Genomic DNA, 27,441 nt, shown 5'->3' on the forward strand with positions numbered 1-27,441 from the left:
CACCATTATCATTCAACCACTACTGGCGTCCAAAAGGGTTTTATTCAGAAATAGGCGAGACCTGGAGGGTCCTCCACACACCAGTCCCCCTATTTTGGCATACTACCGTAAGGCGGGGACGGCACACCGGGAAAAATAGTGGCGGCTGGGGACTGAGTAACGAGAGACGGCCGCCGCCATCAGGCTGCGGAATGCCTCAGTTGTCCACAAGCCTAAATGGCAACATTTCCAGGGCCAGCAATTTGGAAAGGTGCACATTTAGCGCTATGGCCTGTGGGTGGGTGGCTGGGTATTTGCACTTTCATTCAAAGGCCTGGGGGTATGAACATCTGTACGCTGCGCTGAGACACAGAAGTGGATATGCTAGCTGATGGTGCTTATGAAGGTCCAGGTGCAGGGCGGAAGGCATCCGGGCCTGTGTTTTGGACAGGGGATTGGCCAGCACGTAACACAGGGGAAGAAGAGGCAGTGGTGTGACCCGCAGACACTGATTGTGGACCCAGGCGTTCGGCCCACCTATTAGGGTGCTTTGATGCCATGTGGCGGATCATGCTAGTGGTGGTGAGGTTGATATGTTCACGCCCCTGCTCATTTTGGTACGGCACAGGTTGCAAATGACAATTCTTTTATTGTCCGCACTTTCCTCAAAAAAGCGCCAGACTGCGGAACACCTACCCCTTGGCAAGGGAGATTGGTGCAAGGAGGTACTTCGGGGAACAGTTCTGGGCCTTCCCAGTTTGGGTCAGTGATTTCAATGTCCACCACCTCCTCTTCCACTTCCTCACTCTGGTCATCCTCCTGACTTGTTGACCTAACAACAACCTCACTTATTGGCAACTGTGTCTCATCATCATCATCCACCTCGTGAAACACTAATTGCCGTTCCCCACTGTCATCTTGTAACTGTGGATGCTCAAGAGTTTGGGCATCAGTGCACACTATCTCCTTATGTCCCTCTTCAAGCGGGCTTGGCGAGAGGCCCAACTCAAGGAATGGCGATGAAAACAGCTCCTCGAAATATCAGAGTGTGGGATCACTTGTTTGGCAAGACTCTCCATCGTGGGAGGAAGGAGGATCAGGGTGAGGATTCTGTTGACCAGACTCTTGGCTACTGAGGCTAGACTTTGTGGAAGACAGGGTGGTGCTTAACCGACTGGAAGCATTATCTGCTGCAATCCAACCGACCACCTGGTCGCACTGGTGTGACTGTGAGAGTGGTGTCTTGGGCCGCCCTGCAAACTGGGACATGAAGCTAGGTATCGTGGATGAGTGTGTGTCTTGTGCTCTGGCAGCAGGCACAGTTTCACCGGCCACTTCCCCGTCCCTTACTGCTCGCCTTCTGCATATTAAATGGTATATGCTTGCAAGTATGTCACGTGTACAGTAATGCAAGTTTTGTAAGTGTATGCGCAAATAAATTAAACTGAATGTCACTGATATTTAGGATGTGCAAACGTTATCCAGGAGATGTAGCTAAGGTAATGTCGCTGCTGTCACAAGCAGCTAACGTTATCCAGGAGATGTAGCACAGGTAATGTCGCTGCTGTCACAAGCAGCTAACGTTATACAGGAGATGTAGCGCAGGTAATGTCGCTGCTGTCACAAGCAGCTAACGTTATACAGGAGATGTAGCACAGGTAATGTCGCTGCTGTCACAAGCAGCTAACGTTATACAGGAGATGTAGCGCAGGTAATGTAACTGTCTGCAGCGGACACAGTCTATGGAAAAAGTACACTGGATGTCAGATATTTTTAGGATGTTATACAGGAGATGTAGCACAGGTAATGTCGCTGCTGTCACAAGCAGCTAACGTTATACAGGAGATGTAGCACAGGTAATGTCGCTGCTGTCACAAGCAGCTAACGTTATACAGGAGATGTAGCGCAGGTAATGTCGCTGCTGTCACAAGCAGCTAACGTTATACAGGAGATGTAGCACAGGTAATGTCGCTGCTGTCACAAGCAGCTAACGTTATACAGGAGATGTAGCGCAGGTAATGTAACTGTCTGCAGCGGACACAGTCTATGGAAAAAGTACACTGGATGTCAGATATTTTTAGGATGTTATACAGGAGATGTAGCGCAGATAATGTCGCTGTCTGCAGCGGCCAAACAATTGCAAGCAGGTTGCGCAAAAAATATATATTGCTGCCCCACACAATAGTCCTTAAAAGGACTTTTGGGTCTTTAACACCAACCCTGCCTAACAATTTTTTATTTATTATTCAATTCCCTTCACTATCTGTCCCTTCTACAGCACAGCTCTTCCTGACTAAGACTGAGCCGAACCACGTGTCATCGGCGTTCCGGCCAGCCAATCACTTAAATGCCAGTAACCAACATGGCTACGGCATTACAGTGAGTGGCAGTACTTACCTGCACGTAAATTTATTGGCTGCGTCATACACACCCCAGAATGGTATCAATGAAAAGTACAGATCGCTGCGCAAAAAATAAACACACAACTTTATACATACAAAACTACAAAATAGTTATAGGGGTCAGAATATAGAGACAAAAAAAAATATATTTTTTTCCCCAAGATTTTTACTATTTTATCAGTATCAAAACGCAAGAAAAAATGTACATATAAAGTATCACAGGATTCATACTGACCTGTAGAATGAAAGTAACGTTGTAAATAAAAAAAAACTGCAAAACTTGGGGAAAAAAAACTATTCTGCCAAATTCCACCCCATTTGGAATTTTTTACTACATTTATATGCAATATTAAATGGTGGCGTTGGAAAGTACAACTTGTCCTACAAAAAACAAGCCCTGATGTGAATGGAAAGATTAAAGAAGTTATGGCTCTGGGAAGGCAGGGAGTGCAAAACGAAAACGCAAAAACCTCCAGGGTAGAAAGAGTTGAACAAAAATACTAAAATCCAGTGTTTTTGGCAACTAGGCCTAATATTAGGCGCCATTTCTTGGTCTGTATGGATTCCTTTACTGCAGTGATATATTATTTTAAACCTGCCTGTAATAAGGAGATATCATGTCTGTGTATAGCTACCATTCACAATAGATGATTGTCAGGGCCTATCTGTTCTTTCCTTATACAATGACCTCTGCAAAGGTCACAGAGTCCCCTCCTGACCATTGTGTCTATGGCCCATGGGGCTTCCGTGAAGCTATTTTCTTAATGTTTTTTAAATGCTCTTAACAGCTCAGTGAAGATGGCCGCCCCATAATCATGTTCAGGAAATAGAATTAAAACGATCAGAAAATAAAATCGGATTAGAAAAAAAAATGTCACTATCTGGTTTTAACTGGCAGAAAACCTTTTTGGTGGCGCATCTCTTTTAACCTTATGAGACTGATGAGATGGCCACACACTGTACTCAAGAGAAGTGAATGCCACATGTGAGACCACTGCTCCCTTCACACAGGTGACTCGGGGGACCATCGTTCTTGTGATCAGTGGGGGCTCCTGCGGTTACATCTCCATAGAATCCCTTGAAATATTTACTTTAAGATACTTTCCAGGAGGGAAACAATGAGCTACGCTGGTACATCCACTTCATAACAACTATTGTTTTCTTCCCCACAGCACGACACGTGTCCTGTATGTAGGAAAAGCCTGAGTGGTCAGAACACAGCTACTAATCCCCCAGGACTTACAGACATGAATTTCTCTGCTTCCTCCGCTTCATCCTCATCCTCCACTTCCCCTACTGATGACCATAATTCTGCCAATAACTCCTGAGCACCAGAGATAGGGAGGGGGAGCAGCTGCTGGGCACCACCTCCTTACACCATCCTCATCTGCTGCTTTCTTAACATTGCATTCAGAGCCGAAGAAGGAACCCTGCCCAGGAGGAGTTCCTGAACAGGACATTTTAAGACTAAGGGGGGGTTACGTCTGTGTCTCTTTCTCCTTCCCAAAGTGGAACAGCTGGGAGCCAAACTGTTCATCATGAATCCTCCATCCCCTCCCTGGAACATCTGGCATGGAAGAGACTGTGTGGGTGTGACTTTTTTTTTTTCCCCCCTTCCCAAAATGGTTTGGGTTTCCTCTTTTAAAATATAGAGGTGCGGTAACTCATGTTTACTATTTTTTTATTTTTTAATGTTTTGAGGTTTTTAATCTTTAGATTAAACATGGATGATTAATACTGCTCTTGGCATGAGCAGTTACTGCACAAAGTTTACAGAACGTTTTTGTTTCTTGGAGATATTACCTGCAGAATGTGCCATCTTAAGTTAGCCGGATGGGATTAAAGGGGTATTCCAGTTATTTCAAGGAAAGGGGAAAAGTATTAGATTAATGGGCATCCGACCACTGGGACTCCCACTTATCACGAGAATGGGGGCTTTGTACCCTGCAGAAACCCCAAGATGGCAGTCTATTTTTGGCAATCCTATAAAGAAGAACGGAGCAGCAGTACATATGCTCAACATGCCGCTTTCTTTAGTTATGCTGGGCCTCCGTTCTCGTGATATCTTTTCGATAGGGGATAACTTGAGAACCAGAATAACCCTTTAGCTGAGCTGAGATCACACACATCGATTGCTCTTCATAACATTTGGGCGGTAATACAGTAATGGTTTGTGTCACCTTGCATCGTTCAGAGTGCCAATTCGATTCCATTAGGAAACATTCTTCAATAATGTCCCTCTCAGGAGTCTTACTTGTTCCTTCCAGGATAAAGGCAAATTCACAACACTCTAGAATTTTTTTTATTTTCCAGTATTATGGATTGGTTTCTGTATAAAATTTTATGTATGCATTCCTTTTTATTCTGGCTTGCACTCAGACTGCATTGGGAATTAACATGGATCTCTCAGTGCATTTCTGTCTTTTAAAGCCATGGCTTTGGATCCCATGCATGTAGAGGACACGTCCTCCAACAAAATTATAGTAATAAGGGTAAGAAATGTGTAGAGTGATGTGTGTGACGAGTCCTGCTGCCCAGTCTTGCAAGTCCATTCCCTCTTAATGCCAGGTACATGAAATGTCCATTGTGACGCCATCTTACAGAAGAATAGGTATTGTAACCGTTTTCCTCGATTCGCTCCTGAAACTCACAGTTGGGGCCATATTCCTTCTGTAAAATCAGCAAAGAGAAGATTGTTAGATATAAGTCTTTTATAGTTCTACCTCATGCATGATGACCTATAACCATTGGCAACATGCGGTTTTACCCCATTGATCTTAGCTAATGGGTGTGCAGTTTGTATATGGCTGATGTCGTATTGTGACATGTTTTTATATATACCTTTTTTTTTTTTTTTAATACACACACACATAGTGGATATAAAGTCTACACACCCCTCTTTAAAAAGTCAGGTTTCTGGGATGTAAAAAAAAACGATTTCAGAACTTTTTCCACCTTTTTAATGTGACCTATAAACTGTACGACTCAGTGGAGGGAAGAAAACAAACAAAAAAAAAACTAAAATAATGTGGTTGCATAAGTGTGCACACCCTCTTATAACTGGGGATGGAGCTGTGTTCAGAATTAAGCAATCAAATTCAAAATAATGTTAAATAGGAGTCAGCATACACCTGCCATCATTTAAAGTGCCTGATTAACCCCAAATAAAGTTCAGCTGCTCCAGTTGGTTTTTCCAGAAATTTTCTTAGTCGCATCCCACTGCAAAAGCCATGGTCCACGGAGAGCTTCCAAAGCATCAGAGGGAGCTTATTGTTAAAAGGTATCGGTCAGGAGAAGGGTACAAAAGAATTTCCAAGGCATTAGATATACCATGGAACACAGTGAAGACAGTCATCATCAAGTGGAGAAAATATGGCACAACAGTGACATTACCAAGAACTGGACGTCCCCCCCCAAAATTGATGAAACGACGAGAAGAAAACTGGTCTGGGAGGCTACCAAGAGGCCTACAGCAACATTAAAGGAGCTGCAGGAATATCTGGCAAGTACTGGCTGTGTGGTACACGTGACAACAATGTCCTGTATTCTTCATATGTCTGGGCTATGGGGTAGAGTGGCAAGACGAAAGCCTTTTCTTGCAAAGAAAAACATCCAAGCCAGGCTACATTTTGCAAAAACACATCTGAAGTCTCCCAAAAGCATGTGGAAAAGGTGTTATGGTCTGATGAAACCAACGTTGAACTTTTTGGCCAGAATTCCAAAAGATATGTTTGACCCAAAAACACTGCACATCACCAAAAGAACACCATACCCACAGTGAAGCATGGTGGTGGCAGCATCATGTCAAGGGGCTGTTTTTCTTAGCTGGAACTGGGGCCTTAGTTAAGCTAGAGGGAAATATGAACAGTTTCAAATACCAGTCAATATTGGCACAAAACCTTCAGGCTTCTGCTAGAAAGCTGAACTTCATCTTTCAGCATGACAACGACCCAAATCAACAAAGGAATGGCTTCACCAGAAGAAGATTAAAGTTTTGGAATTGCCCAGCCAGAGCCCAGACCTGAATCTGATTAAAAATCTGTGGGGTGATCTAAAGAGGGCTGTGCATAGGAGATGCCCTTGCAATCTGACAGATTTGGAGTGTTTTTGCAAAGAAGAGTGGATAAATCTTGCCAAGTCAAAATGTGCCATGCTGATAGACTCATACCCAAAAAGACTGAGTGCTGTAATAAAATCAAAAGGTGCTTCAACAAAGTATTAGTTTAAGGGTGTGCACACTTATGCAACCATATTATTTTATTTTTATATTTTCTCTTCCCTGTACCTAAAAGATTTCAGTTTGTTTTTCAATTGAGTTGTACAGTTTATAGATCACATTAAAGAATGTGTCGTCAGATAAGAACCATTTGGCCCATCTAGTCTGCCCAATATACTAAATGCTATGGATAGCCCCTGGCCCTATCTTATATGAAGGATGGCCTTATGCCTATCCCATGCATGCTTAAACTCCTCCACTGTATTTAGAGCTACCACTTCTGCAGGAAGGCTATTCCATGCATCCACTACTCTCTCAGTAAAGTAATACTTCCTGATATTACTTTTAAACCTTTGCCCCTCTAATTTAAAACTATGTCCGCTTGTCGCAGTTTTTCTTCTTTTAAATATTCTCTCCTCTTTTACCTTGTTGATTCCCTTTTATGCATTGAAAAGTTTCTATCATATCCCCTCTGTCTTGTCTTTCTTCCAAGCTATACATGTTAAGGTCCTTTAATCTTTCCTGGTAAGTTTTATCCTGCAATCCATGTACTAGTTTAGTAGCTCTTCTCTGAACTCTCTCCAAAGTATCAATATCCTTCTGGAGATATGGTCTCCAGTAATGCGCACAATACTCCAAATGAGGTCTCACTAGTGCTCTGTAGAGCGGCATGAGCACCTCCCTCTTTCTACTGGTAATTCCTCTCCCTATACACCCAAGCATTCTGCTAGCATTTCCTGCTGCTCTATGACATTGTCTGCCTACCTTTAAGTCTTCTGAAATAATGATCCCTAAATCCCTTTCCTCAGATACTGAGGTTAGGACTGTATCATTGATTTTATATTCTGCTCTTGGGTTTTTACGCCCCAGGTGCATTATCTTGCACTTATCAACATTACATTTTAGTTGCCAGATTTTTGACCATTCCTCTAGTTTTCCTAAGTCCTTTTCCATTTGGTGTATCCCTCCAGGAACATCAACCCTGTTACAAATCTTTGTGTCATCAGCAAAAAGACACACCTTACTATCGAGGCCTTCTGCAATTTCGCTGATAGATATTAAACAATATGGGTTCCAGAACAGATCCCTGAGGTACCCCACTGGTAACAAGACCTTGGTCTGAATATACTCCATTGACTACAACCCTCTGTTGTCTGTCCCTCAGCCGCTGCCTAATCCATTTAACAATATGGGAGTCCAAGCCCAAAGACTGCACTTTATTGATAAGCCTTCTATGTGGGATAGTATCAAATACCTTACTAAAGTCTAGATGATCGATGTCTACTGCACCTCCGCAAACTATTATTTTAGTCGCCCAATCAAAAAAAATCTATAAGATTAGTTTGACAGGGGGAAAAAGTTCTAAAATTATTTATTTACATCACAGAAACCTGACATTTTAACAGGGGTGTATAGACTTTTTATATCCACTGTATATAATATATACTTCACATACAGTATGTACATAAAATATATATATATCAATTTTTTTATTTATATTTTTTAGTTTCAGGAGCTTGGGTGATGAACAGGTTTTGTGGTCACGGTACCCAGTTGAAATGTTTATATGCAACCAGTTATAATACTGTAAAATTATGGTGCTATGTTCAAAAGAGATCTGCTTAGGTTGCTGTAGAACAGGCATCCTTAAACTGCGGCCCTCCAGCTGTTGCAAAACTACAACTCCCAGCATGCCCGAACAGCCTACAGCAGGGCATTGTGGGAGTTGTAGTTTTACAACAGCTGGAGGGCCGCAGTTTGAGGATGCCTGCTGTAGAAGATATGCCTAACTAGGAACAGGCTATAGATCTATAGCAAAGTCGTAAGGTGGGATTTACACTGAGATCATCGGGAATGAACATTAGTACAAGGGCTCGTTCCCTATAATCGGCCTGTGTAAATGTGCCGCCGATGAACGAGAAAAGGACTCATTTATCAGCTGAAATGATCATTCATATGGACATCTATATCATTTGTGGGCAGGGATCTGCTGCCCAGAATGTAAATGCAGCTCTTTCCTCCACTAATGAGCAGGCAGTTATCAGGAAGGAACGGTCCCTTCCCAATAATTATCTATTCGGTTGGCGCAGGTAAATGCCCCTTTAAAACAAGTTAGATTTGATTATGTGCAGACTTTGAGGGGTTGTCACTTTACATTGATGGCCTATCCTCAGGATTTGTGGGACTCCTACACCCCGCAACTTCACAGATGAGCTCTTTGGTGCCGGAACAACACACACATCTATCTATTGTCTAGTGGATGAAGTTAGATTTTTTTGTAGCGCTACATCCTTTCACTTCAATGAGAGCAGCTGTGTTCACTAGACAATAGACAGAGCTGTATAGTTCGGGTGCCTATTTCTGACTTCCAAGCTTCCGATCAGTGGGTTGTCATGCCATGACTATCCTGAGCACATATGAGGATCCATACACCACAAACACGCAAAGCTGATTAAAGTTACCCTTTAAATGTGATTGACCCGCAAATGACAATTATCACCTCTCCTTAAAGATGGTAAGTATGATTGCTGAGGGTCTCCACAATCTGGAGTATGAATGGTCCAGAATCCCCCATTTGAATGGCGTGGTAGTGAACATGTTCACTACTGCTCTATTCACTGTGTGACTGAGATAACCGAGTACAGTGCTCAACTTGATCAGTCAGTCCCATTGACAGTGAGTTGAATGGTAGTGTGTATTCATGACCACTGCTCCATTCAAACAGAGAACTCAAGACCCATATCCTCATCAGTGGTTGGACCCATAGCGAGTGCTGTACCATTTGGTTATGTCTGGTTTTGCTCTGCCCTCTCTTGAAGAGTACAGATCTGTAGAAAATCTTCATCATAACATACTTGTAAGGTAAGATTTAGTGGGGATTTATGGGATGTCAAAGGGGTCATCTGGGCTACAGATATTAATGATCTATCCTCAGGATAGCTCCTTTAATATAGGACCCGCTGTGACAGCCATGTGAGCACTTTGTTCTCTTCAGTGTTTACCTGTGCTCCGTCTGTATTGTAGTAGTGGTGCAGTGCAATTACAGCTGTAGTGAATGAGGGAGGAAGCTGCAATTACAGCTGTGAGACAGTGCAGGAACTGTCACAGCCATTTCAAACTGCTGATTGGTGGGGGTGCGGAGAGTTGGACTCCGCCATCTGATATTTATGACCTATCCTAAGGATGTCATCAATGTCTCTAGCCCAGACGAGCCCTTTACGGCTCATTCAGACGACCGTATGTCCTTTGCTGTCTGCAAATTGCGGATCCACAAAAAAAAAAGAATACCGGCCGTGTGCGTTCCTCAAAATGCTATAAAATAGCATAAAATGCTCCATTTCTATTATAGAAATGTCTATTAATTGTCTACAATTGCGGACAAGAATAGACTATGCTTTATCTTTTTTGTGGGGCTGTGGAATGAATGGGTCCGCATCCGTTCCACAAAATTGCAGAATGGATGCGGGCTCATAAACATGGTCATCTGAATCAGTCCTTAACGTCACAACTGTTTGTGCAAGTGGCTTTTTTTTTCTTTTTTTTTGTTCATTTTTTTAACATTTAATTTATGATGCTTATGCATGGGCTTTATTGGGCAGGTGGGGCCTTTCACGGTCCTACAGATTTACTATCCTTTACACTAGAAGCTGATGTAAGTTGTAGTACAAAATTTGCTTTTCTGGCACAAAAATTAAGAGGCCTGCGCTTCTTATTAAGAATAGCGGAATAATAATCCCCCTTATGTCTTGAAGATATTTACAGTTTTGGTCATTTGTAAGCAGGATCTGATCCTGTTTACGGCTCCTTCATGAAGCTATCTGAATGCAGCGTTACTGAAGGATTTGTCTTTGCCAAGAACAAATATAAATAAAAATGTAGAAGAGATTATAAATCTGACGTACAGTTGTGTAAGTAAGACTCTTCAGTTTATCAGATCCTGATACAAGGGATTAGAAATATTCCCCGGGAATGTAAATCTTCATGCATATCTGTGTTTTAATACTCGACAACGTACGGAGTCTATAATACAAGCCCTACTGACTGCTATGGGCCCATACTATGCCTCCAGTTATGTATGGAGACACAAAAAGTGGTATGCGCCAGCAAGTCTGAAACCAAATCGGTAGGGCAGAGTTTGACTACTCTAATAGGTGATGTAAATGTAGACAAGCCGCCTCAACCTGCACTTTATTTATCACCGTGACTGGGGCTGGATGATAAATCTTGTGCACGGCGAGGTACTTTTGTCTAACTTTACCAACTATTGGTTGGCTAACTTTGAGGCAGAACTTTACACCAAAATTGTGGCACAGTTTTGGTTCAAAGGGTTGTATCATAGGCCATGCCTTCTTCCCTGAAAGGCCACATTAATCCAGCAATGAGTGTGAGTCCACTTTTACACTGATGACCCACAAACTTGCCTCTCTGTTCCACATGCAAGTTTTTATGTTGTGGAGAGGTTCCACGTTGTACCCCCTCCCCCATCATGGGCGTGAAGCAGTCTGCCTCCATTGTAAGTACACCACTTCTGCCTCTACAAAACCATCTAAGCAGGTTCTATCTCTTTCCCCCCTTTCCTTTCCAAATGTGATGTGAAAGGGGTTTTAGCTTGAGGCTAGAAACTGATATTCTCGTCCACTATACGGACAAGATTAGGATGGGTTCTATGATTAGCTTAACGGCCACCGATCCCCTAAAAATACAAGTGTGTAAAAATTTATGGGTCGGTGTCCTACCTGCAAAAAATGTGGATAGTGCATGGATAAAAATATGGTAGTGTGCATGAGGCCTAAAGCATACCCCAAATGAAACGGAAAAACCTCACAGTATTTCTGGATCCTCATGTACAGTACCATTATGAAGCCCTCTTTCAGAATAACAAGAAGTGGATATTGTCTTCTAGTGGAGCATGATCACTCTACAAACTGTCCAGCTCACAATACACGCTGCTTCTCACACTGGACGATTTAACAGGCAATTATCGGGAAAGGACCAAACGTTCCAGACAATTGCCTGATCGCCGGTGGTGATAAATGTATATATGCAGCAATCTTCTCCTCCTCTGTATGGCAATGAGTAATCGCTACTATAATTGGTGGTCCCAATAAAGATTCATTTTTCCTGGGCAGCAGATCCCTCTTTACAGAGGACAGTCTGCTGCCCAGAAACTATTTTAGGTGCTGATCAAACAACATTACCCTACTCTTTCATTGGGTGGTCGCTTGCCCCATTACACAGGCCAGTTTCTACAAATACTAATCCCTGGTAATTGACCTAGCACTCGGTCTATATAAAAGGATCTTAGGTGAATTAATGTTGTGCTGCTGGAATCACAGGACTACTAGCAGACAAATAGTTTATACCCCCCCTTTGGGTAAGATATTTAGCATATTTTAGCTGTATCATTCAGCAAGGAGAAAATAAATTGTGCAGCCTGCAAGTGATTAAGCAAGCAAATGCTATAGAGCACCCTATTTTAATTCTAAATTGGAAACTTTTATTTATTTATTTAATTTCCTTACTATATAGTGCTGACATATTCTGCAGCGCTTTACAGCCATTAGCATCAAGCTGTCCCCAATGGGGCTCACAGTCTAAGGTCCCTATCAGTCTGTCTTTGGAGTGTAGAAGGAAACCTGCACAAACACGGGGAGAACATACAATCTCCATGCAGATGTTGTACTTGGTCGGATTCAAATTTTATTAATCCTATTGCATGAGATGGTAGGTGTCCTGAGATAACAGTATACAAAACACCTTACCCACTGAGATATGGCATTGTGTTTCAGACATGCAGGTGGAAGTTAACACGCCAACCACGATATTCCTTGTGCTTAATTTATGGCAAGGGGCAGCCCTCATCAAATACTGTATTGGGTGCCTCTTCCAGCAGTCTGTGTGCCTAAACAGAAGATGGATGTGCCAGGCCAGCTTGCCCTGCCCCCGTTTTGGGAAAGTGTTGAGGGCAGTGTAGAAACACCACTTGCGACCAAAGTTTTGTCACAGTGGCCTAAAAAATTTACAAACGCAGAGTTTACAACTTTTTTACACCAGAAAGGTGGCATAAGGGAATGATAAAGTCCTGATACAGTCTGTGGGACTTTGGCCCCTTTCACACGGGCGAGTATTCCGCACGGGTGCAATGAGTGACGTGAACGCATTGCACCCGCACTGAAGCCTGACCCATTCGTTTCAATGGGGCTGTGTACATGAGCGTGAAAATTGCAGCAGGTTCTATATTTTGCGTTTTTCACGCAACGCAGGCCCCATAGAAATGAATGGGGCTGTGTGAAAATCACATAGCATCCGCAAGCAAGTGCGGATGCGGTGCGATTTTCACGCATGGTTGCTAGGACATGATGTTAGTAAATAGGGATGAGCAACCCTGGACCCCATTAAAGTCAATTCACTGTATTATTTTTCCTTCTAACATAGTTATAAGGGAAAATAATGGCATTCTTAATACAGAATGCTAACTAAAATGTCCATTGACGCGGTGACGTCAGCACAGGTCCTGCTGAATGAAGATAGAAGGTCCTTCTATCTTCATTCTGCAGGACCTGTGATGACGTCATCGAAGGTCCTTTTGCAGGTCCTGAAAGAAGAAGAAAGAAGACTATACCGGCTGAGCGATCAAGTGGATGAGGTGAGTTTATTTATTTTTAACCCATCAATGAACATTTTAGTAAGCATTCTGTATTAAGAATGCTATTATTTTCCCTTATAACCATGTTAATAATAAATCAGCAGAACACCTAACCCAAACCCAAACTTCAGTGAAGAAGTCCGGGTTCGGGTCTGGGTACCACATTCAGTTTTTTATCATGCGCGTGTAAAAAGCATTGCACTTGCTCGGAAAAAAACGGAATGGAACGCAATCTCAGACAAAACTGACTGCAATTGCGTGCCTACTCGCGCGGGTTTGCCGCAATGCACCCGCAGCGCATCCGGGCAAAATCCGTGACGCCCGTGTGAAAGGCCTTTAGATTTGTTCTGTTAAGGCCCCTTTACACTGCTCGATGGAGCGGACAATTGTTGGGAAGGAAGCGTTTCCTTACCTATAATCTTCTGCTTGTCAGTGGAGGAGACTACTGCATTTACATATAAACCCTCGTTACTGATTAATATGCCTGAATATGGACAGTGTAAAGGGTGTTCTCAGCATGTACAATATACCCTTCAATTTTGTTTTATGAAAGTATGCAACAGAAATAAATGTATTTAATACGACAATGTAAGCTGTTTAGACAATTCACTCACAAAGTGCTACATATGCTCCCAAATAAGTACTTTCCTTCTGTGCCTTTTTTTCCTTATAGCATAGTAAGGATGGAAGCCTGACACCACCACCGCCTACTGTACAAAGTATTAAAGGGGTTGTCTGGGTACACAGCTGAACCCGGAAATAACCTCATCTTCACTCATTTAGCATGTATGAGTGGAGCATCGGAGCATTTGTTTGCGAGGGCAAGGTCTGTTTTGTGTACTTCCTTACCATACTAGGTGGAGGCTTCCACCTAGCAGTGATCCCGGTGATGTCACCGGCACAAATTGGCTCTAAAACAGCCTTGGGCAGCACTATAAGACCGCCCATTTGTGCTGGTGACGTCACCGGGATCACTGCTAGGCAGAAGACTCCGCCTAGCATACTCTTGTGAAGCGCGGTACGTCATCAGTAGTAAAGAAAAAGCCCTTGCCCTGCGAGATGCAGCACAAGGCAAGGGGGAGCATCGGCGCAGCTCCACTCATACATGATACCTCATCTTCACTCATTTATGTCCGGGCTTAGCTCTGAATGCGGACAACCTGTTTAAAAACTGTTATGATGCTCATGAAGTTACTCGAACAAGGTTCAATATATATACACTAGTAAAGTGACAAGTTAACCTGACTGGACTGTACGATGGCAGCCTCCAAAATATTTCATGATCCGAATGTTTTCTCTGCATTCTTAGGGTTCTTGAATAAGTTGGCGCCTAAGGCTACGGCAATGTATGCAATGAACTTGAAAGTTTTCTTTAGCAGAATGTATGAACTCTGACTATTAAACGGTTAAATTGCATCAAGCTATGTATTGTTTGTTCCAAAGCCTTCATTACCGATTGACTCTAGCTATAAAGGGTATAATTGTGATCTACTGAATGGATATATACGTACAGCACCATATACTTTTCCCTTTCTGTCCATGGCAACATACAGTCCAGCTCCAGGTGAATGCATTGCAATCACGCCAACGTTCACAGAGTAAACTTGGAATATACCTAGCAAAGAAAAAGAATCTGGTTTAATGTAATAGATGCAATGTTACAAGGAGAAAAGAAAAAGATCACCATTCTGATTAGACGACAACATATCCTATTGACTTCGAGCAGGTTTCCGATTCTTCTGCTTGGTAGGCATACACGGAGAACATATAGAACAACATTGTCAAAGTTCAGCTGTCCATTATTGCATATTAGTCATGCTGAATGAATTCTAATCTTCAAGTAAAGCTACTTTCACACTAGCGTTTCTATTTTCCTGTATTAAGATCCGTCATAGGGTCTCAATACCAGATAAAAATGCTTCTGTTTTGTCCCCATTCATTGTCAATGGGGACAAAACGTAACTGAATAGAACGGAATGTTCCAAAATGCATTCCATTCCGTTTTTGGTTGCGTTCCCATACTGGAGAGCAAACCACAGCAGACTAGTTTTCTTTCCGTCATGGGATGCGGGGCAAGACGGATCCGTCATGACCCACAATGTAACTCTGACACTATCTGACACAATAGAAAACAGTTCCGTCCCCCATTGATTTTCGATGGATCGGTTTTGGCTATGTTAAAGATAATACAACTGGATCCGTTCATAACGGATGCAGATGGTTGTATTATCAGTAACTGTTTTTGCTGAGCCCTGCCGGATCCTAAAAAAACACTAGTGTGAAAGTAGCCTTAAATGGGTGCTCCATAAAGCAGTGTGTGGCAATATATGGGCAAAGTAAGAAATGGTCATGGTGTACCCACATTCTTGAAGGCTATGTACACCTTTTAGGGGCAACTTTTTTTTAACGTTATTGCATTGTACTCATTTTAAGCTAAAAAATTTTTTTTTAATTGGTCTATTAAAACTATTAAAAAATATGGCATGCATTTTCACTTTCTAATGCCATCATTTAATATTGCATATGATGTAGTGAGAAAGTGGGAAAAAAATGGCAATTCCACCATAGTTTTATGGGTTTTGTTTATATGGCGTTCCCTATACAGTAAAACTGACCTGTTACCATCAGTCTCCAGGTCAGTACGATTACAGTGATACCACATTTATATTGTTTTTCTTGTGAACCTTGGGGAAAAATTTTTTTTTCTGCATCACCATATTCTGAACCTCTTTATGGTTACAGCTGTGTGAGGACTCACTTTAGGTGTGGGATGATCTGTAGTTTTTAATGATACCAAGTGTGTAAGACTTTTTGATGACTTTTTAGTCAATTTATTACTTCCTGGTCTCCTTCTGCCTTGTTTACACTGCATCCCTTAGTTACCAACTGTCTGCTCTCTCCTGCTGCTGTCAATCATGCTCAGTTTCTCTGCTCTGTGTCCCAGCTCTGTGAATGAGCATTCTCTTGCACCTGGGAGTAGCTCTTGTCTGGGCTTCTTTGCTTTAAACTTCCTGTCTGCTGAGAGTGGGATCTGTCAACTGATTCCACCAGGCATGTAAGGGAGCTGTGCTCTACATCAGTGTTTCCCAACCAGTGAGCCTTCAGCTGTTGCAAAACTACAACTCCCAGCATGCCCGGACAGCCTTTGGTTGTGCGGGCATGCTGGGAGTTGTAGTTTTGCAACAGCTGGAGGCTCACTGGTTGGGAAACACTGCTCTACATCACCTGAAGCTGAATAATCCTGACAGGTAGCAGTAAGCTTAAGGTTTTGTTGTAGTTTTTTCAGCTTCTTTTCTCTCTCTACCCCAGCCCCTGCCTCTCTATATGTGTCCCTGCCTATCTGACTTGCCACCAGTGCTAGCCACTGGCAGCTTTGTACATGTCTTGCTTCCCTGCACTTCTGTCTTCGTTACTGGAAAGACAGGAAGAGGAGCAGGGCTGCAGCATCCTTTGCTTACAGAAATTGTGTTAGGCTACTGTGTACTTACCGTCAGCTCGTAGCACTGGAATCCTCATTCTCCAGTCTCTTCCCTGCGTTTGGTAGCTAAGAAAGAAGTGCAGAGAGGGCACATATAGGCAGGCAGGGGCTAGAATAGTGATCTAAGTGGAAGACTAAGGAGCCTGACTCTGTATGGTCCACTTAGTCACCATCAGAGGAGAATACTGGAGATGGACTGTCCTCAGTGTTGTTGAGGAGACTTCTTACACCCTGTTTATGAGACTTCTTACACCCTAGTATAAAGAAACATTTTTCCCTAATAAAGTATATTACAAAAATGTCTAACATCCCCATCCCTGCATAATATTAAAAATACACTGAAACGAGAGCTGCACTTTGTCAAGACATCACAGCGCCCTACCACAGCATCTAATAGGTTCAAGACAGACATTCTTGCTGTACATTCTGACACAAACATACTAGAAACTCCCTTTTCAAAAGGTTTCCCTGTAGACTCCTCTATCCATAGCACAATATCTTTAAACGGGTTGGCCCATCTCAGACATTAAGGCCTCATGCACACGACCGTTGTGTGCATCCGTGGCCGTTGTGCCGTTTTCCGTTTTTTTTCGCGGACCCATTGACTTTCAATGGGTCCGTGGAAAAATCGGAAAATGCACCGTTTTGCAGCCGAGGCCGTGATCCGTGTATCCTGTCCGTCAAAAAAATATGACCTGTCCTATTTTTTTGACGGACAACGGTTCACGGACCCATTCAAGTCAATGGGTCCGTGAAAGAACACGGATGCACACAAGATTGGCATCCGTGTCCGTGATCCGTGGCCGTAGGTTGCTTTCATACAGACGGATCCGAAGATCCGTCTGCATAAAAGCTTTTTCTGATCTAAGTTTTCACTTCGTGAAAACTCATTTCCGACAGTATATTCTAACACAGAAGCGTTCCCATGGTGATGGGGACGCTTCTAGTTAGAATACACTGCAAACTTTGTACAAGACTGCCCCCTGCTGCCTGGCAGCACCCGATCTCTTACAGGGGGATATGATAGCACAATTAACCCCTTCAGGTGCGGCACCTAAAGGGGTTAATTGTACTATCATATTCCCCTGTAAGAGATCAGGGCTGCCAGGCAGCAGGGGGCAGACCCTCCCTCCTCCCCAGTTTGAATATCGTTGGTGGCACAGTGTGCCTCCACCATCGCCCCCCCTCCCTCCCTCTATTGTATTAAATCGTTGGTGGCACAGTGTGCCAACCACCATCGGCCCCCCTCCCTCCCTCTATTGTATTAAATCGTTGGTGGCACAGTGTGCCAACCCATCGGCCCCCCTCCCTCCCTCTATTGTATTAAATCATTGGTGGCACAGTGTGCCAACCACCATCGCCCCCCCCCCCTCCCTCTATAGCAGTAACATTGGTGGCAGTGTGCGGTCTCAACATTAGAAGATTCATACTTACCTGCTTGCTGCTGCGATGTCTGTGTCCGGCCGGGAGCTCCTCCTACTGGTAAGTGACAGTTCTTTAGCAATGCGCCGCACAGACCTTTCACTTACCAGTAGGAGGAGCTCCCGGCCGGACACAGACATCGCAGCAGCAAGCAGGTAAGTATGAATCTTCTACTGTTGAGACCGCACACTGCCACCAATGTTACTGCTATAGAGGGAGGGGGGGGGGGCGATGGTGGTTGGCACACTGTGCCACCAACGATTTAATACAATAGAGGGAGGGGGGCCGATGGTGGTTGGCACACTGTGCCACCAACGATTTAATACAATAGAGGGAGGGAGGGGGGCCGATGGTGGTTGGCACACTGTGCCACCAACGATTTAATACAATAGAGGGAGGGGGGGCGATGGTGGGGGCACACTGTGCCACCAACGAAAACTCCAATCCGATGGTATAAAAGAACTCCAGACTTTACATTGAAAGTCAATGGGGACGGATCCGTTTGAAATGGCACCATATTGTGTCAACATCAAACGGATCCGTCCCCATTGACTTGCATTGTAATTCAGGACGGATCCGTTTGGCTCCGCACGGCCAGGCGGACACCAAAACGACTTTTTTTTCATGTCCGTGGATCCTCCAAAAATCAAGGAAGACCCACGGACGAAAAAACGGTCACGGATCACGGACCCCATTTTTGCGGACCGTGAAAAAAAACTGTCGTGTGCATGAGGCCTAAGGGTGTATCGCTAGGATATTCCATTAATGTCAGGTGCGGGGGCCCGTTCTGAAGCTAGGAGCAGGTCCCACATGAACTGGCACCCTGAAATGAACAGAGAGCAGCCGCCATCAGTTCACTGTTATGGTAGCTCCAAAAATAGCTGTGGGCCTTCATACAGAGGCCTTTTAAAATCCGCCCAAAAATAAAATAAAAATTGAGGTAAGCTCCATTGGATTCCATATACTGTAAATGGAAGCATAGTCCTATAAAAGCACTGCTTCTAGGGAGAATATCTCCATGTGTATGGCACCCAATGGGCCCTGTATGCCAACACGCAGTTGCAATCCAGTTTCTTGCACATGCTGCACTGTTGCTCCATTCTTTCTCTATGGCACTGAGAGTATAGCCAGAGTGGATTCAAGTACGATGCTCTGCTATTTCCAGAGGTCCTATAGAGCGGCATGGCGACCAGCAGCTCCATTAGGATGGGGAAAGAAAGTCCTGCATATGGGACTATGCTGTGTACAGTTCATTCACATCTCCATTTTGTAAATCCTGTAGTCTGTTCTGGCAGAGGAACAGACTACTGGAGTTACAGTATCCAGCATAGCAGAGCACGGCTGGATCCCCATTCACTATAATGGGATCTGATGGGTCTCTGCCACAGCAGTATTTTTCCAGTAGATAGCCAGGATTTCTGCCAGAAACCTGCCGGATCCCATTATAGTGAATGGGGATCAGGCGGTGTGTGGCTATGCCAGATACAGTAACTCTGATTACTGTACACCGATATACAGAAATGTTCTCTTTTAGCTACTATATAACTAGGGACGTCTATACTCTGAGCTGGTCCTTCATCTGCAAAAACTGGTTACTGGGTAATTGGAACAAACAATTGTACTTTGACTAATCCTATTAAAATACCACGCAAAATGTCATTTAAACCTTCAAAGGGCTATTTTAACCCTTAGGGTGCCAGGAAGGACCATAGAAACAAGTATCTCATGGCCTGCACCATTGAGGGGCTTTTTCCACCTTCAATTAGTAAGATTCTCAGTAGATGTCAAGTCCTTGGTGGACACACATTTTGCCTAACAATATGTAGGCCTTGTGTTGGGATTATGCTTGGTAGTTTTTATGGATGATCTATTACTAGCAATATCTCTAAATACACAATTAAAATGCCCATATATACTTTCAACAAACACTGTATACAATACAGTAGTGTTTGTTAACGTATACTTCAGTTTTTCCATATTACACAGAAGCAAAAGACCCAGTGGGAGAAATGTATCAAAACTGGTATAAGGAAAACTTACTCACAGCAACCAATCAAATTCCACCTTTCTTTTTCCAAAGGAGCTCCGAAAAAGAGAATGTGAATTCTGATTGGTTGCTATGGACAACTAAACCAGTTTTCCTTTACACCAGTTTTGATAAATGTTCCCCACAGTGTCCGTAGCTCTGTGAAGAACTAAGGAGATATAAAGTAAAACTGACTTAGTTGCTCCTAGCAACCAATCTGGGAAATTAAAGACATCTGATTGGTTGCTATATGTGCCCTAGTTTTATATAGATCTCCTAAAGTGTAACATTTCCGGTAAAATGTGTATTCTTGTGGGGTTCGTTTTTGGACAATGTGTCCATAGCATTTTGAAAATGGCAAGCTTTAGAAATCTAGCATTTACTCACTGTTTGAGTTGAACCTTCGTGTTCCTCTCACTTGGCCTGATTGTTCAATGGTTAGAAAGTAGTGAGTTGCGGAGAAGAATCGTCGCCATCGTACATCTCCCTCCAAATGTTTGTAGCTGTGAATCAGACGATTCCCATTCTTATAGGGGGATAATGATGAAACAACAAGGAGTAGCAAAATCCATAATGTCAAGTAGAGAGAGGTTCTTGCTGGATCAAGGGCCTTGTGCATTCCAAATCAATACCTTTTTAATGAGAAACCAGATTACATTGTTATGTTCCTAGGATAATTTTGGCCTCTGTATGTAGGGGCCTTTTATAGGTTAGCCACTGATTGGCTACTGTTAACCAATATTTATATAAGATGATTATAGGTGAAACTCGAAAAATTTGAATATCGTGCAAAAGTTCATTTATTTCAGTAATGCAACTTAAAAGGAGTTGCATTAATGCAACTTTGAGCCTAGAATATTGAACCTTTTCACAATATTCTAATTTTAAGTATCACACTAGTCAGCTAATTAATCCATACCCCCTGAGCAAAGGGTACCTGAGATTTGTGACTTTGGGGTTTCCTAAGCTGTAAGCCATAATCATCCAAATTATAACAAATAAAGGCTTGAAATATCTCGCTTTGCATGTAATGAGTCTCTCTCGCATAGTTTCACCTTTTAAGTCGCATTACTAAAATAAATTAACTTTGCACAATATTCAAATTTTTCAAGTTTCACCTGTATATGGCACTTGCTAATAGAACCTTTGTTGATTTTCTCTGTTTGCTATATTTCATAGGCCATGTCCCTTTGTTGGGCAAATCTTGTGTTGTCCTCAGAGAGGTCTACTGCGGCCACTGCTCTGCTTAACTTTCCTGGCAGCCTAGAGAACCTGCCTCCCACTGTCTGCTTTTTGGCAGGTCCACCTGCCAGGCATAATCTGACCCTACAGGCAGAATGAGGCATGCTTGCTGGAAAGGCCTCCACCTCTGCCTGTGGAGCGCACGCGCTCCCTCCGGCTCTTCAAGGGCCAGCATGCATGCACCTAATCTTCACTATCCAGTGGCTGGCAACCGTAGGGTACCTAAGGCACCTTCCTCTGTGCAAAGGTGCCTGAGGAATATTGTTCTTTGTCCGCTAGTTCCTGCTAAGGTGTGCTATATCTCACTGTCTGCCTATGTACTAACCTCTTCCTGTTTACTGGATTCTGACCCTTTGCAACCTGACCTGACTCATGTCTGGTCATTTTATTGACCCTCTGCTGCCTGCCCTGACCTCGAACCAATTACGGTACAGCATGTACTTTGCCTGCCCTGACCACAGTTGTGTCTATGAACCCCATGGGTTGACCTTGGACTGTTTACTGTACAGCATGTACTCTGCCTGCCCTGACTACGATTTTGCCACACTAGTGTCCCTAGCCCCTGTAAGTCAGCTGTTAATCACACAGAGACAAGTCCAGCAGGTAGCATCCTTGTGGTTCTCTTGCAGTGAAGCCAGATCCCTATACAGGGGTTAATGAGTGAAAACCAGGGAACTGCCAGGATAACACCCTTAGGAGTAGCCCTATGTCAAATCTTTTGGTGTAGCAACTCCTACAGTACCTGCATACTATCTCAGTCTGCTTGGATGCATTGTCTACTGATGCTCAGGCACTGCACTTCCAGCCACAATTTCTGCACCATCGCCTCTGCCTGTCACAGCTCCAGTCTGCATCTACTGCCTTCCCCATGCTATGAAGAAAATCCCAAGTTATGGCGTGGATTCCTGAACCAGTGTACCGTTCACCTTGATCTCCAGGCCCACCAGTTTCCTACTGTCCAAGATGGCTTTCTCGGTTTCACTCCTGGCCGGAGAAGCATAAGCTTGGTCCACTCCTCTGTGGGGTGACCCAATGACCCAGCAATCTCCAGGAGTTCTTGACTACCTTCTGCAAGGTCTTTGAGGAGCCTGGCTGTATCTCTTCTGCGCCTCTGCCAAGGGACCTCACGGTTGGGTAATATACAATACATTTCTACACCCTGGCATCTGAATGGTTGTGAAACAATGAGGCCCTGTGTTACTTTGCTCCATTGGGCAGAGTTTTCCCTAAAATAACCACCTCGTAGTGTATGAGCACCAGTTATAGATTCCTCTTCCTGTGACTGTCTCCCCAGAGTCCAAGGAGCTGGCAAGAAACTAAAGCTTCTCTTCTACAGGCATCTTATTGTCTGAAGAAGTTAACTAATCGTGATCACAGGACTGCACCTCAATTTTCTCCTGGGTCTGGCTTTCCTCAAAGAACATCAGATCCTCATTGAGCCCCTGAACAAGTTGGCACCCCACTTCATTGGTCCTTTTGAGCTGTTGTGACAGTTGAATCTGGTTAGTTATAAGTTGCGCCTTCTTTCCTTTCTTACATATTCCTAATATCGTTCAGGTTTCCTCCTCAAGCCAGTTATGTTTGATCATTATTCTAGAGGTTCTGCTTCTACTCCTGTCAGAACTGATGATACATACAAATTCAAGAATATTCTGAACATGAACAAAATCGGAGGTAAAACCTTTTTTTTTTTTTTTTTTTTTTTTTTTTGGATTAGAAGGGTCAGAAGAAAGATCTTGGGAGCTGGCTGAAAACATTAACGCCCCTGTTCTTCTAAGAAAATTACTGCAGCAATCTGGATCAAGAAGGAGAGAGAGTGTAAAGGGGGGCACTGTTACAGCAGCAGAAGCTCAAGACTGCTGCTGCCTCCTCCCCTTTCTCGGCATCCCGGACCCATTTCCTGCTGTCTCCTTTTTCTCACCAGGTCCAACCTCCACGCAGCAAAGCCTGTACTTCTCTGTCTCTATGGTGCATGCACCCCCTGGCTCTTAGAGGTCCAGCACATGCACCCAGATCTTACCAGCCAATAGATATCAACCTTGGGGTACTTAAAGTACCTTCCTCTATGGGTGCCTGAGCAATAAGGTTCTTTGTCCGTTAGTTCCTGCTAAGGTGTGTTATATATTGCTATCTGTCTCAGTTCTGACTTGTGCCTGTTTACTGGATTAATTTCTGACCCTTTGCTACCTGACCTGACTCATGTCTGGTCACTTTATTGACCCTCTGCTGCCTGCCCTGACCTCGAACCAATTACGGTACAGCATGTACTTTGCCTGCCCTGACCACAGTGGTGTCTATGAACCCCATGGGTCAGCTGTCCATCACAAAGAGACAAGTCCAGGAAGTAGCGGCCTGGTGGTTCTCCTGCAGTCAATTCCATATCCCTGTACAGGGGTTAAAGGCTAAAAACTAGGGGACTGCCAGGATAAAGCCCTTAGCAGTAGCCCCAAGTCAAATCTATTAGTTGACACAGTGGTTCCACAGCCATAGCCATATCAACCTGTCTATAAGATAGCCACTGATGGAGGGTCACATAACCGAACATCACTACGCCTCCTCCACGCGTGAGATTTACATGGCAGATGGGGCCAGCAGGAGAACCAACGCTGGCCTAGCCCTGTCAATCAAGACAGAAGAGCGTGGAAATGAGGTGGGCGAAAGGAGCCTCTAGGAGCAGGTTCAACCCCCCCCCCCCCCTACTCCTATCGGCTAATTTGCATATAATAAAAGTTAAAATTACACAAAAACGGGGGCATACATAAATAAATAAAAGAAATGCAGAGTTAAATTCAGGTGACATTTTCACATCTATAATGTCAGCCTGTTTAATAGCGAAAATTGGGGTGACAGAAACCCTTTAAAGCCACCCCTGACCTGGCCCCATAAACATTAGATCCAAAATCAGCACCTTTCATCAGCAAAAAGCTGATGTCTATGATCCTCTTTAGTTACTTACCAAATATAGCTGTTTTTAATCTTTTTGTCTGCATAATAAGGGTCATGATTATTATTTTTTGTTTGTTTCTGGACGCCATAAAATAGTCATTGCCATGTGAATAACACCACCATGAGCTTATATGTTTCACGACTCACAGGCCAACAGGTATCAGTCAGTCTTGTAAAACGTGCATTTTATATTGGAAAGGTTTTCATTTGAAAAATACTTCAAGGGCAGATACAGTTGGTGACTTTAAATTAGTTAATAAGTTATATCAATTTACATATAAAGTTTTATTATTAATATTATTGGAATGTCTTTATGTGCAGGAAAATAAATCAAGTGGTTAGCTATATCATTGTAGGGGTGAGGACATCCCTCCTTGTCAGTACAAAGCAGCTACTGCTTTGGCTGACCCAAAATGGCCATCTATTAAATCAGTGGTCTCCAACCATTGGCTCGGGAGCAAATGTGGCTTGTGACTCCCTGCGGTGTGGCCAAGTGAACTGGTTAAAATACAGCATCCACTCTTACAATATTTCAGACTTATCTTAACCTCTGAACCGTGCCAGCGTGACTGGTATAATACCAGTATTACAACTCTCACATTAAAAAAAAATCTGTAAATGTTTACAATTCATATTAAAAATGTCTTTTTTGTTTTGTTTTTTCAATTGAATGTGACTCATGTCTACCACCCAAAGCTGAGTATTGCTGATAAGATACAAAAGGTTGGGGACCGCCATATTAGATGGTTCCCCAGTTATTTGAATGGGCTCTGTGTATTACTGTATTTTTCCTGTAGCATCTGCTGATAATAACTGATCGCTGAGGATCACAGTAGCTGGATCTGAATCAATCAGCTGATCAGGAACCAATCGGAGAAGGGTTGTCCAGCTGGACAGCCATAGATGTCAAAATGTCAATGGGTACATTATATTGTCGGATAAAGACGTGGCCCATAAAAAGTTTGTTTGAAGCACCTCACCGTGAAATATTCTTAACAACCCAATTCAAAAAGAAAAAATATTCATAATTAAATGAAACAATGAATAAAGCTAGACAAAAAAAGGTCAATTTTGTAGGTGAATTTGCTTAGTACCATAGATGTAATAGTTATCTACTACAACCATTGCTACAGAAAAAAAGTTACATCTGTGGCTATTTTACATTTCAGACACTGGGAGAATATTGCTAGGATATGCCTCCAATGTCTGAAAGGTGTGGGTGCCAACTTTGGGACATGCACCTATGCTTATAAAGGAGTCTGCAAAGTCCAGGAGGGTGCACCGCGCATGCGTGTCTGCCCTCTATTCATTCCTAAGAGAGCAATGAAAATAGCTGTGCCTCCGTGGTGCGCCTCCCATTCAATGGCACTTCCAAAAATAGCCTAGTGTGCTGCTCGGTGCGCCTACAGGAATAAATGCAGGGCGGCAGCCCATGCGTGGTGCGCCCTCTAGGACTTTGTGGGCTCCGTTCTAAGTATAGGTGCGGGTCTCAGAGGTGGGCCCCACACCTATCAGACATTGGAGGCATATCCTAGTGATATGCCCTCAATGTCTCAGATGGGAATACCCCTTTAAGGAAAATACAGTAAAATAAGTGCAAGAGGCTTACATGTAGGTCTTCCCTAGTAAGACTTTTGGTGTCCACAACTCCAAGCTCTTCTGTTTCTCCATCATACAGTTGGGATTACTCCATATTGTAGATAGTACTTTTGCCATAGGATAAGTAAGTTCTCCCCTTGTGTTATCTGTATGTAGCTCTCTACAGACTGTAACATTTTCTAAACTGAATAGCCAGGTCACGTAGGCATCTATGTAGTGAAGATCTAAAGTATGATGCACAGTTTATCCTGACACGCAGCATTCCTGCTTTCCTACACTGGGTGTCATCTGAGCTCATGTCATACTTATGTCATGAGCAGTCTCGTTCCCTGAAGATCAGAGTTTGGCCATAGCCGAAACTGCATGCTGAAGATCAACTTGCATAAACCTCTTTACAAGGTCTAGGACTATGAGTGTGTTAATGAGTGGGTGTGATCATATAATTGCTTTGATTCAGACTTGCCATGCATATGAATGTCCCAATTACCCATAATGCTCTGTTTTTACACATTAAAGCGAAGCATATCATCAATCTGTTTGGTAATGGTCAACTAACGTGTGCGCCAGTACTTTATAGTCAACACAGACATCTTCAGTGAAGGCTTACGAAGCAGAGAACATCCATTACCCAATGTCACAGTTAACCATTAAAGGGGGCATTTCTTTTTATTATTGCGTTCTACTCATTTTGGGCTAAAATTCTTTTTTTTTTCAATTGGTCTTTCTTACTTACATTAACATCCATTTCATAAAATAGTTTACTAAGCAATTCACAAGGGGCACATTTACCGCGTTTCATACACCAGTATTGGTAAAAGAAATGCTGCAGTATGATGCACCGAATTGAGGACTGAAATCTGCACCAGCTATGTAACTGTATTGGCCCATGATGCCCCTTCACCTCCTTTAAAAAAAAAAATAAGTGGTAAGAGCATGGGAGAATAATAAAAAAAAAGTTGAAGTTGGATGTGTTTGTGCAAAATGCTATTTGTGCAAAAATATTACTTTATATGGACAACTTTTGTAAATGGGTCATCACCTCTTCTCAGCTGTATAGGATTGTCAGGCAGCACATAAACCCTGTTTTGTGAGGGAGGGGGTTGTACGTTACTATTATAAATAGTGACTGCCTGGAATGTAAGTATAAAAAGATAGGTAGGTGGAACCTGGGCAGGGTGAGTAGTTGAAGCACCAAGGTAGGTGTCTTTTGTGTCCTTCTAATAACCTGGTCCGCTCATTGGGAGAACAGGGCTAGGTATTACTGATTTTTATTTTATTTACACCACTGGGGGCCTTCACATATTAGGGGGAGCACTACTATGAGGAGGACTAAAGAGGCAGAACTACTAAGAAGGAGACGCCCATTGAGAAACCCTGGCGGCGTCTCCTCTCTGTACCGATGCTCAGTTTTAGCATACTGAGCGAGAAAACTGCAGGGGGGGCACAGCGGGGCGTACGAGCAGTATTTGAAAAAAACAGGCAGGG

General features: G+C 43.3%; 2 protein-coding genes across 2 annotated transcripts in view; one reads left to right on the forward strand and one right to left on the reverse strand.

Moving 5' to 3' along the window:
• Positions 1 to 4,097, forward strand: part of LOC122920268 (E3 ubiquitin-protein ligase RNF126) — a 33,388-nt gene extending 29,291 nt beyond the window's left edge. Inside the window, exon 9 of the mRNA XM_044269651.1 lies at positions 3,554 to 4,097. Coding sequence (XP_044125586.1) covers positions 3,554 to 3,709 — 156 coding nt within the window. The 3' untranslated portion in view covers positions 3,710 to 4,097. The remainder of the gene's footprint in view (positions 1 to 3,553) is intronic.
• A 192-nt stretch (positions 4,098 to 4,289) lies between these two features.
• Positions 4,290 to 26,143, reverse strand: FGF22 (fibroblast growth factor 22). Its single transcript, XM_044269662.1, has 4 exons — positions 25,967 to 26,143; positions 20,557 to 20,801; positions 14,755 to 14,858; positions 4,290 to 5,051 (listed from the first exon to the last, which is right to left on the reverse strand). Exons 2-4 carry the CDS (start codon positions 20,786 to 20,788, stop codon positions 4,860 to 4,862), a joined length of 528 nt encoding a protein of 175 aa, XP_044125597.1. The 5' UTR covers positions 20,789 to 20,801; positions 25,967 to 26,143; the 3' UTR covers positions 4,290 to 4,859.
• Between the last annotated feature and the right edge of the window lie 1,298 nt (positions 26,144 to 27,441).

This window comes from Bufo gargarizans, chromosome 1 (assembly GCF_014858855.1).
Source record: "Bufo gargarizans isolate SCDJY-AF-19 chromosome 1, ASM1485885v1, whole genome shotgun sequence".
Classification (NCBI taxonomy): domain Eukaryota; kingdom Metazoa; phylum Chordata; class Amphibia; order Anura; family Bufonidae; genus Bufo; species Bufo gargarizans.

What these genes read in the sequence shown, in the direction of transcription:
- FGF22 (XM_044269662.1), bottom strand. Translation starts at nt 20,788, where the DNA reads ATGCACAAGGCCCTTGATCCAGCAAGAACCTCTCTCTACTTGACATTA. An exon ending in ACGAAGGTTCAACTCAAACA is followed by an intron (nt 14,859 to 20,556) that starts GTGAGTAAATGC and finishes TTTCTTTGCTAG; the next exon opens with GTATATTCCAAGTTTACTCT. An exon ending in AGGGAAAAGTATATGGTGCT is followed by an intron (nt 5,052 to 14,754) that starts GTACGTATATAT and finishes CTGATTTTACAG; the next exon opens with AAGGAATATGGCCCCAACTG.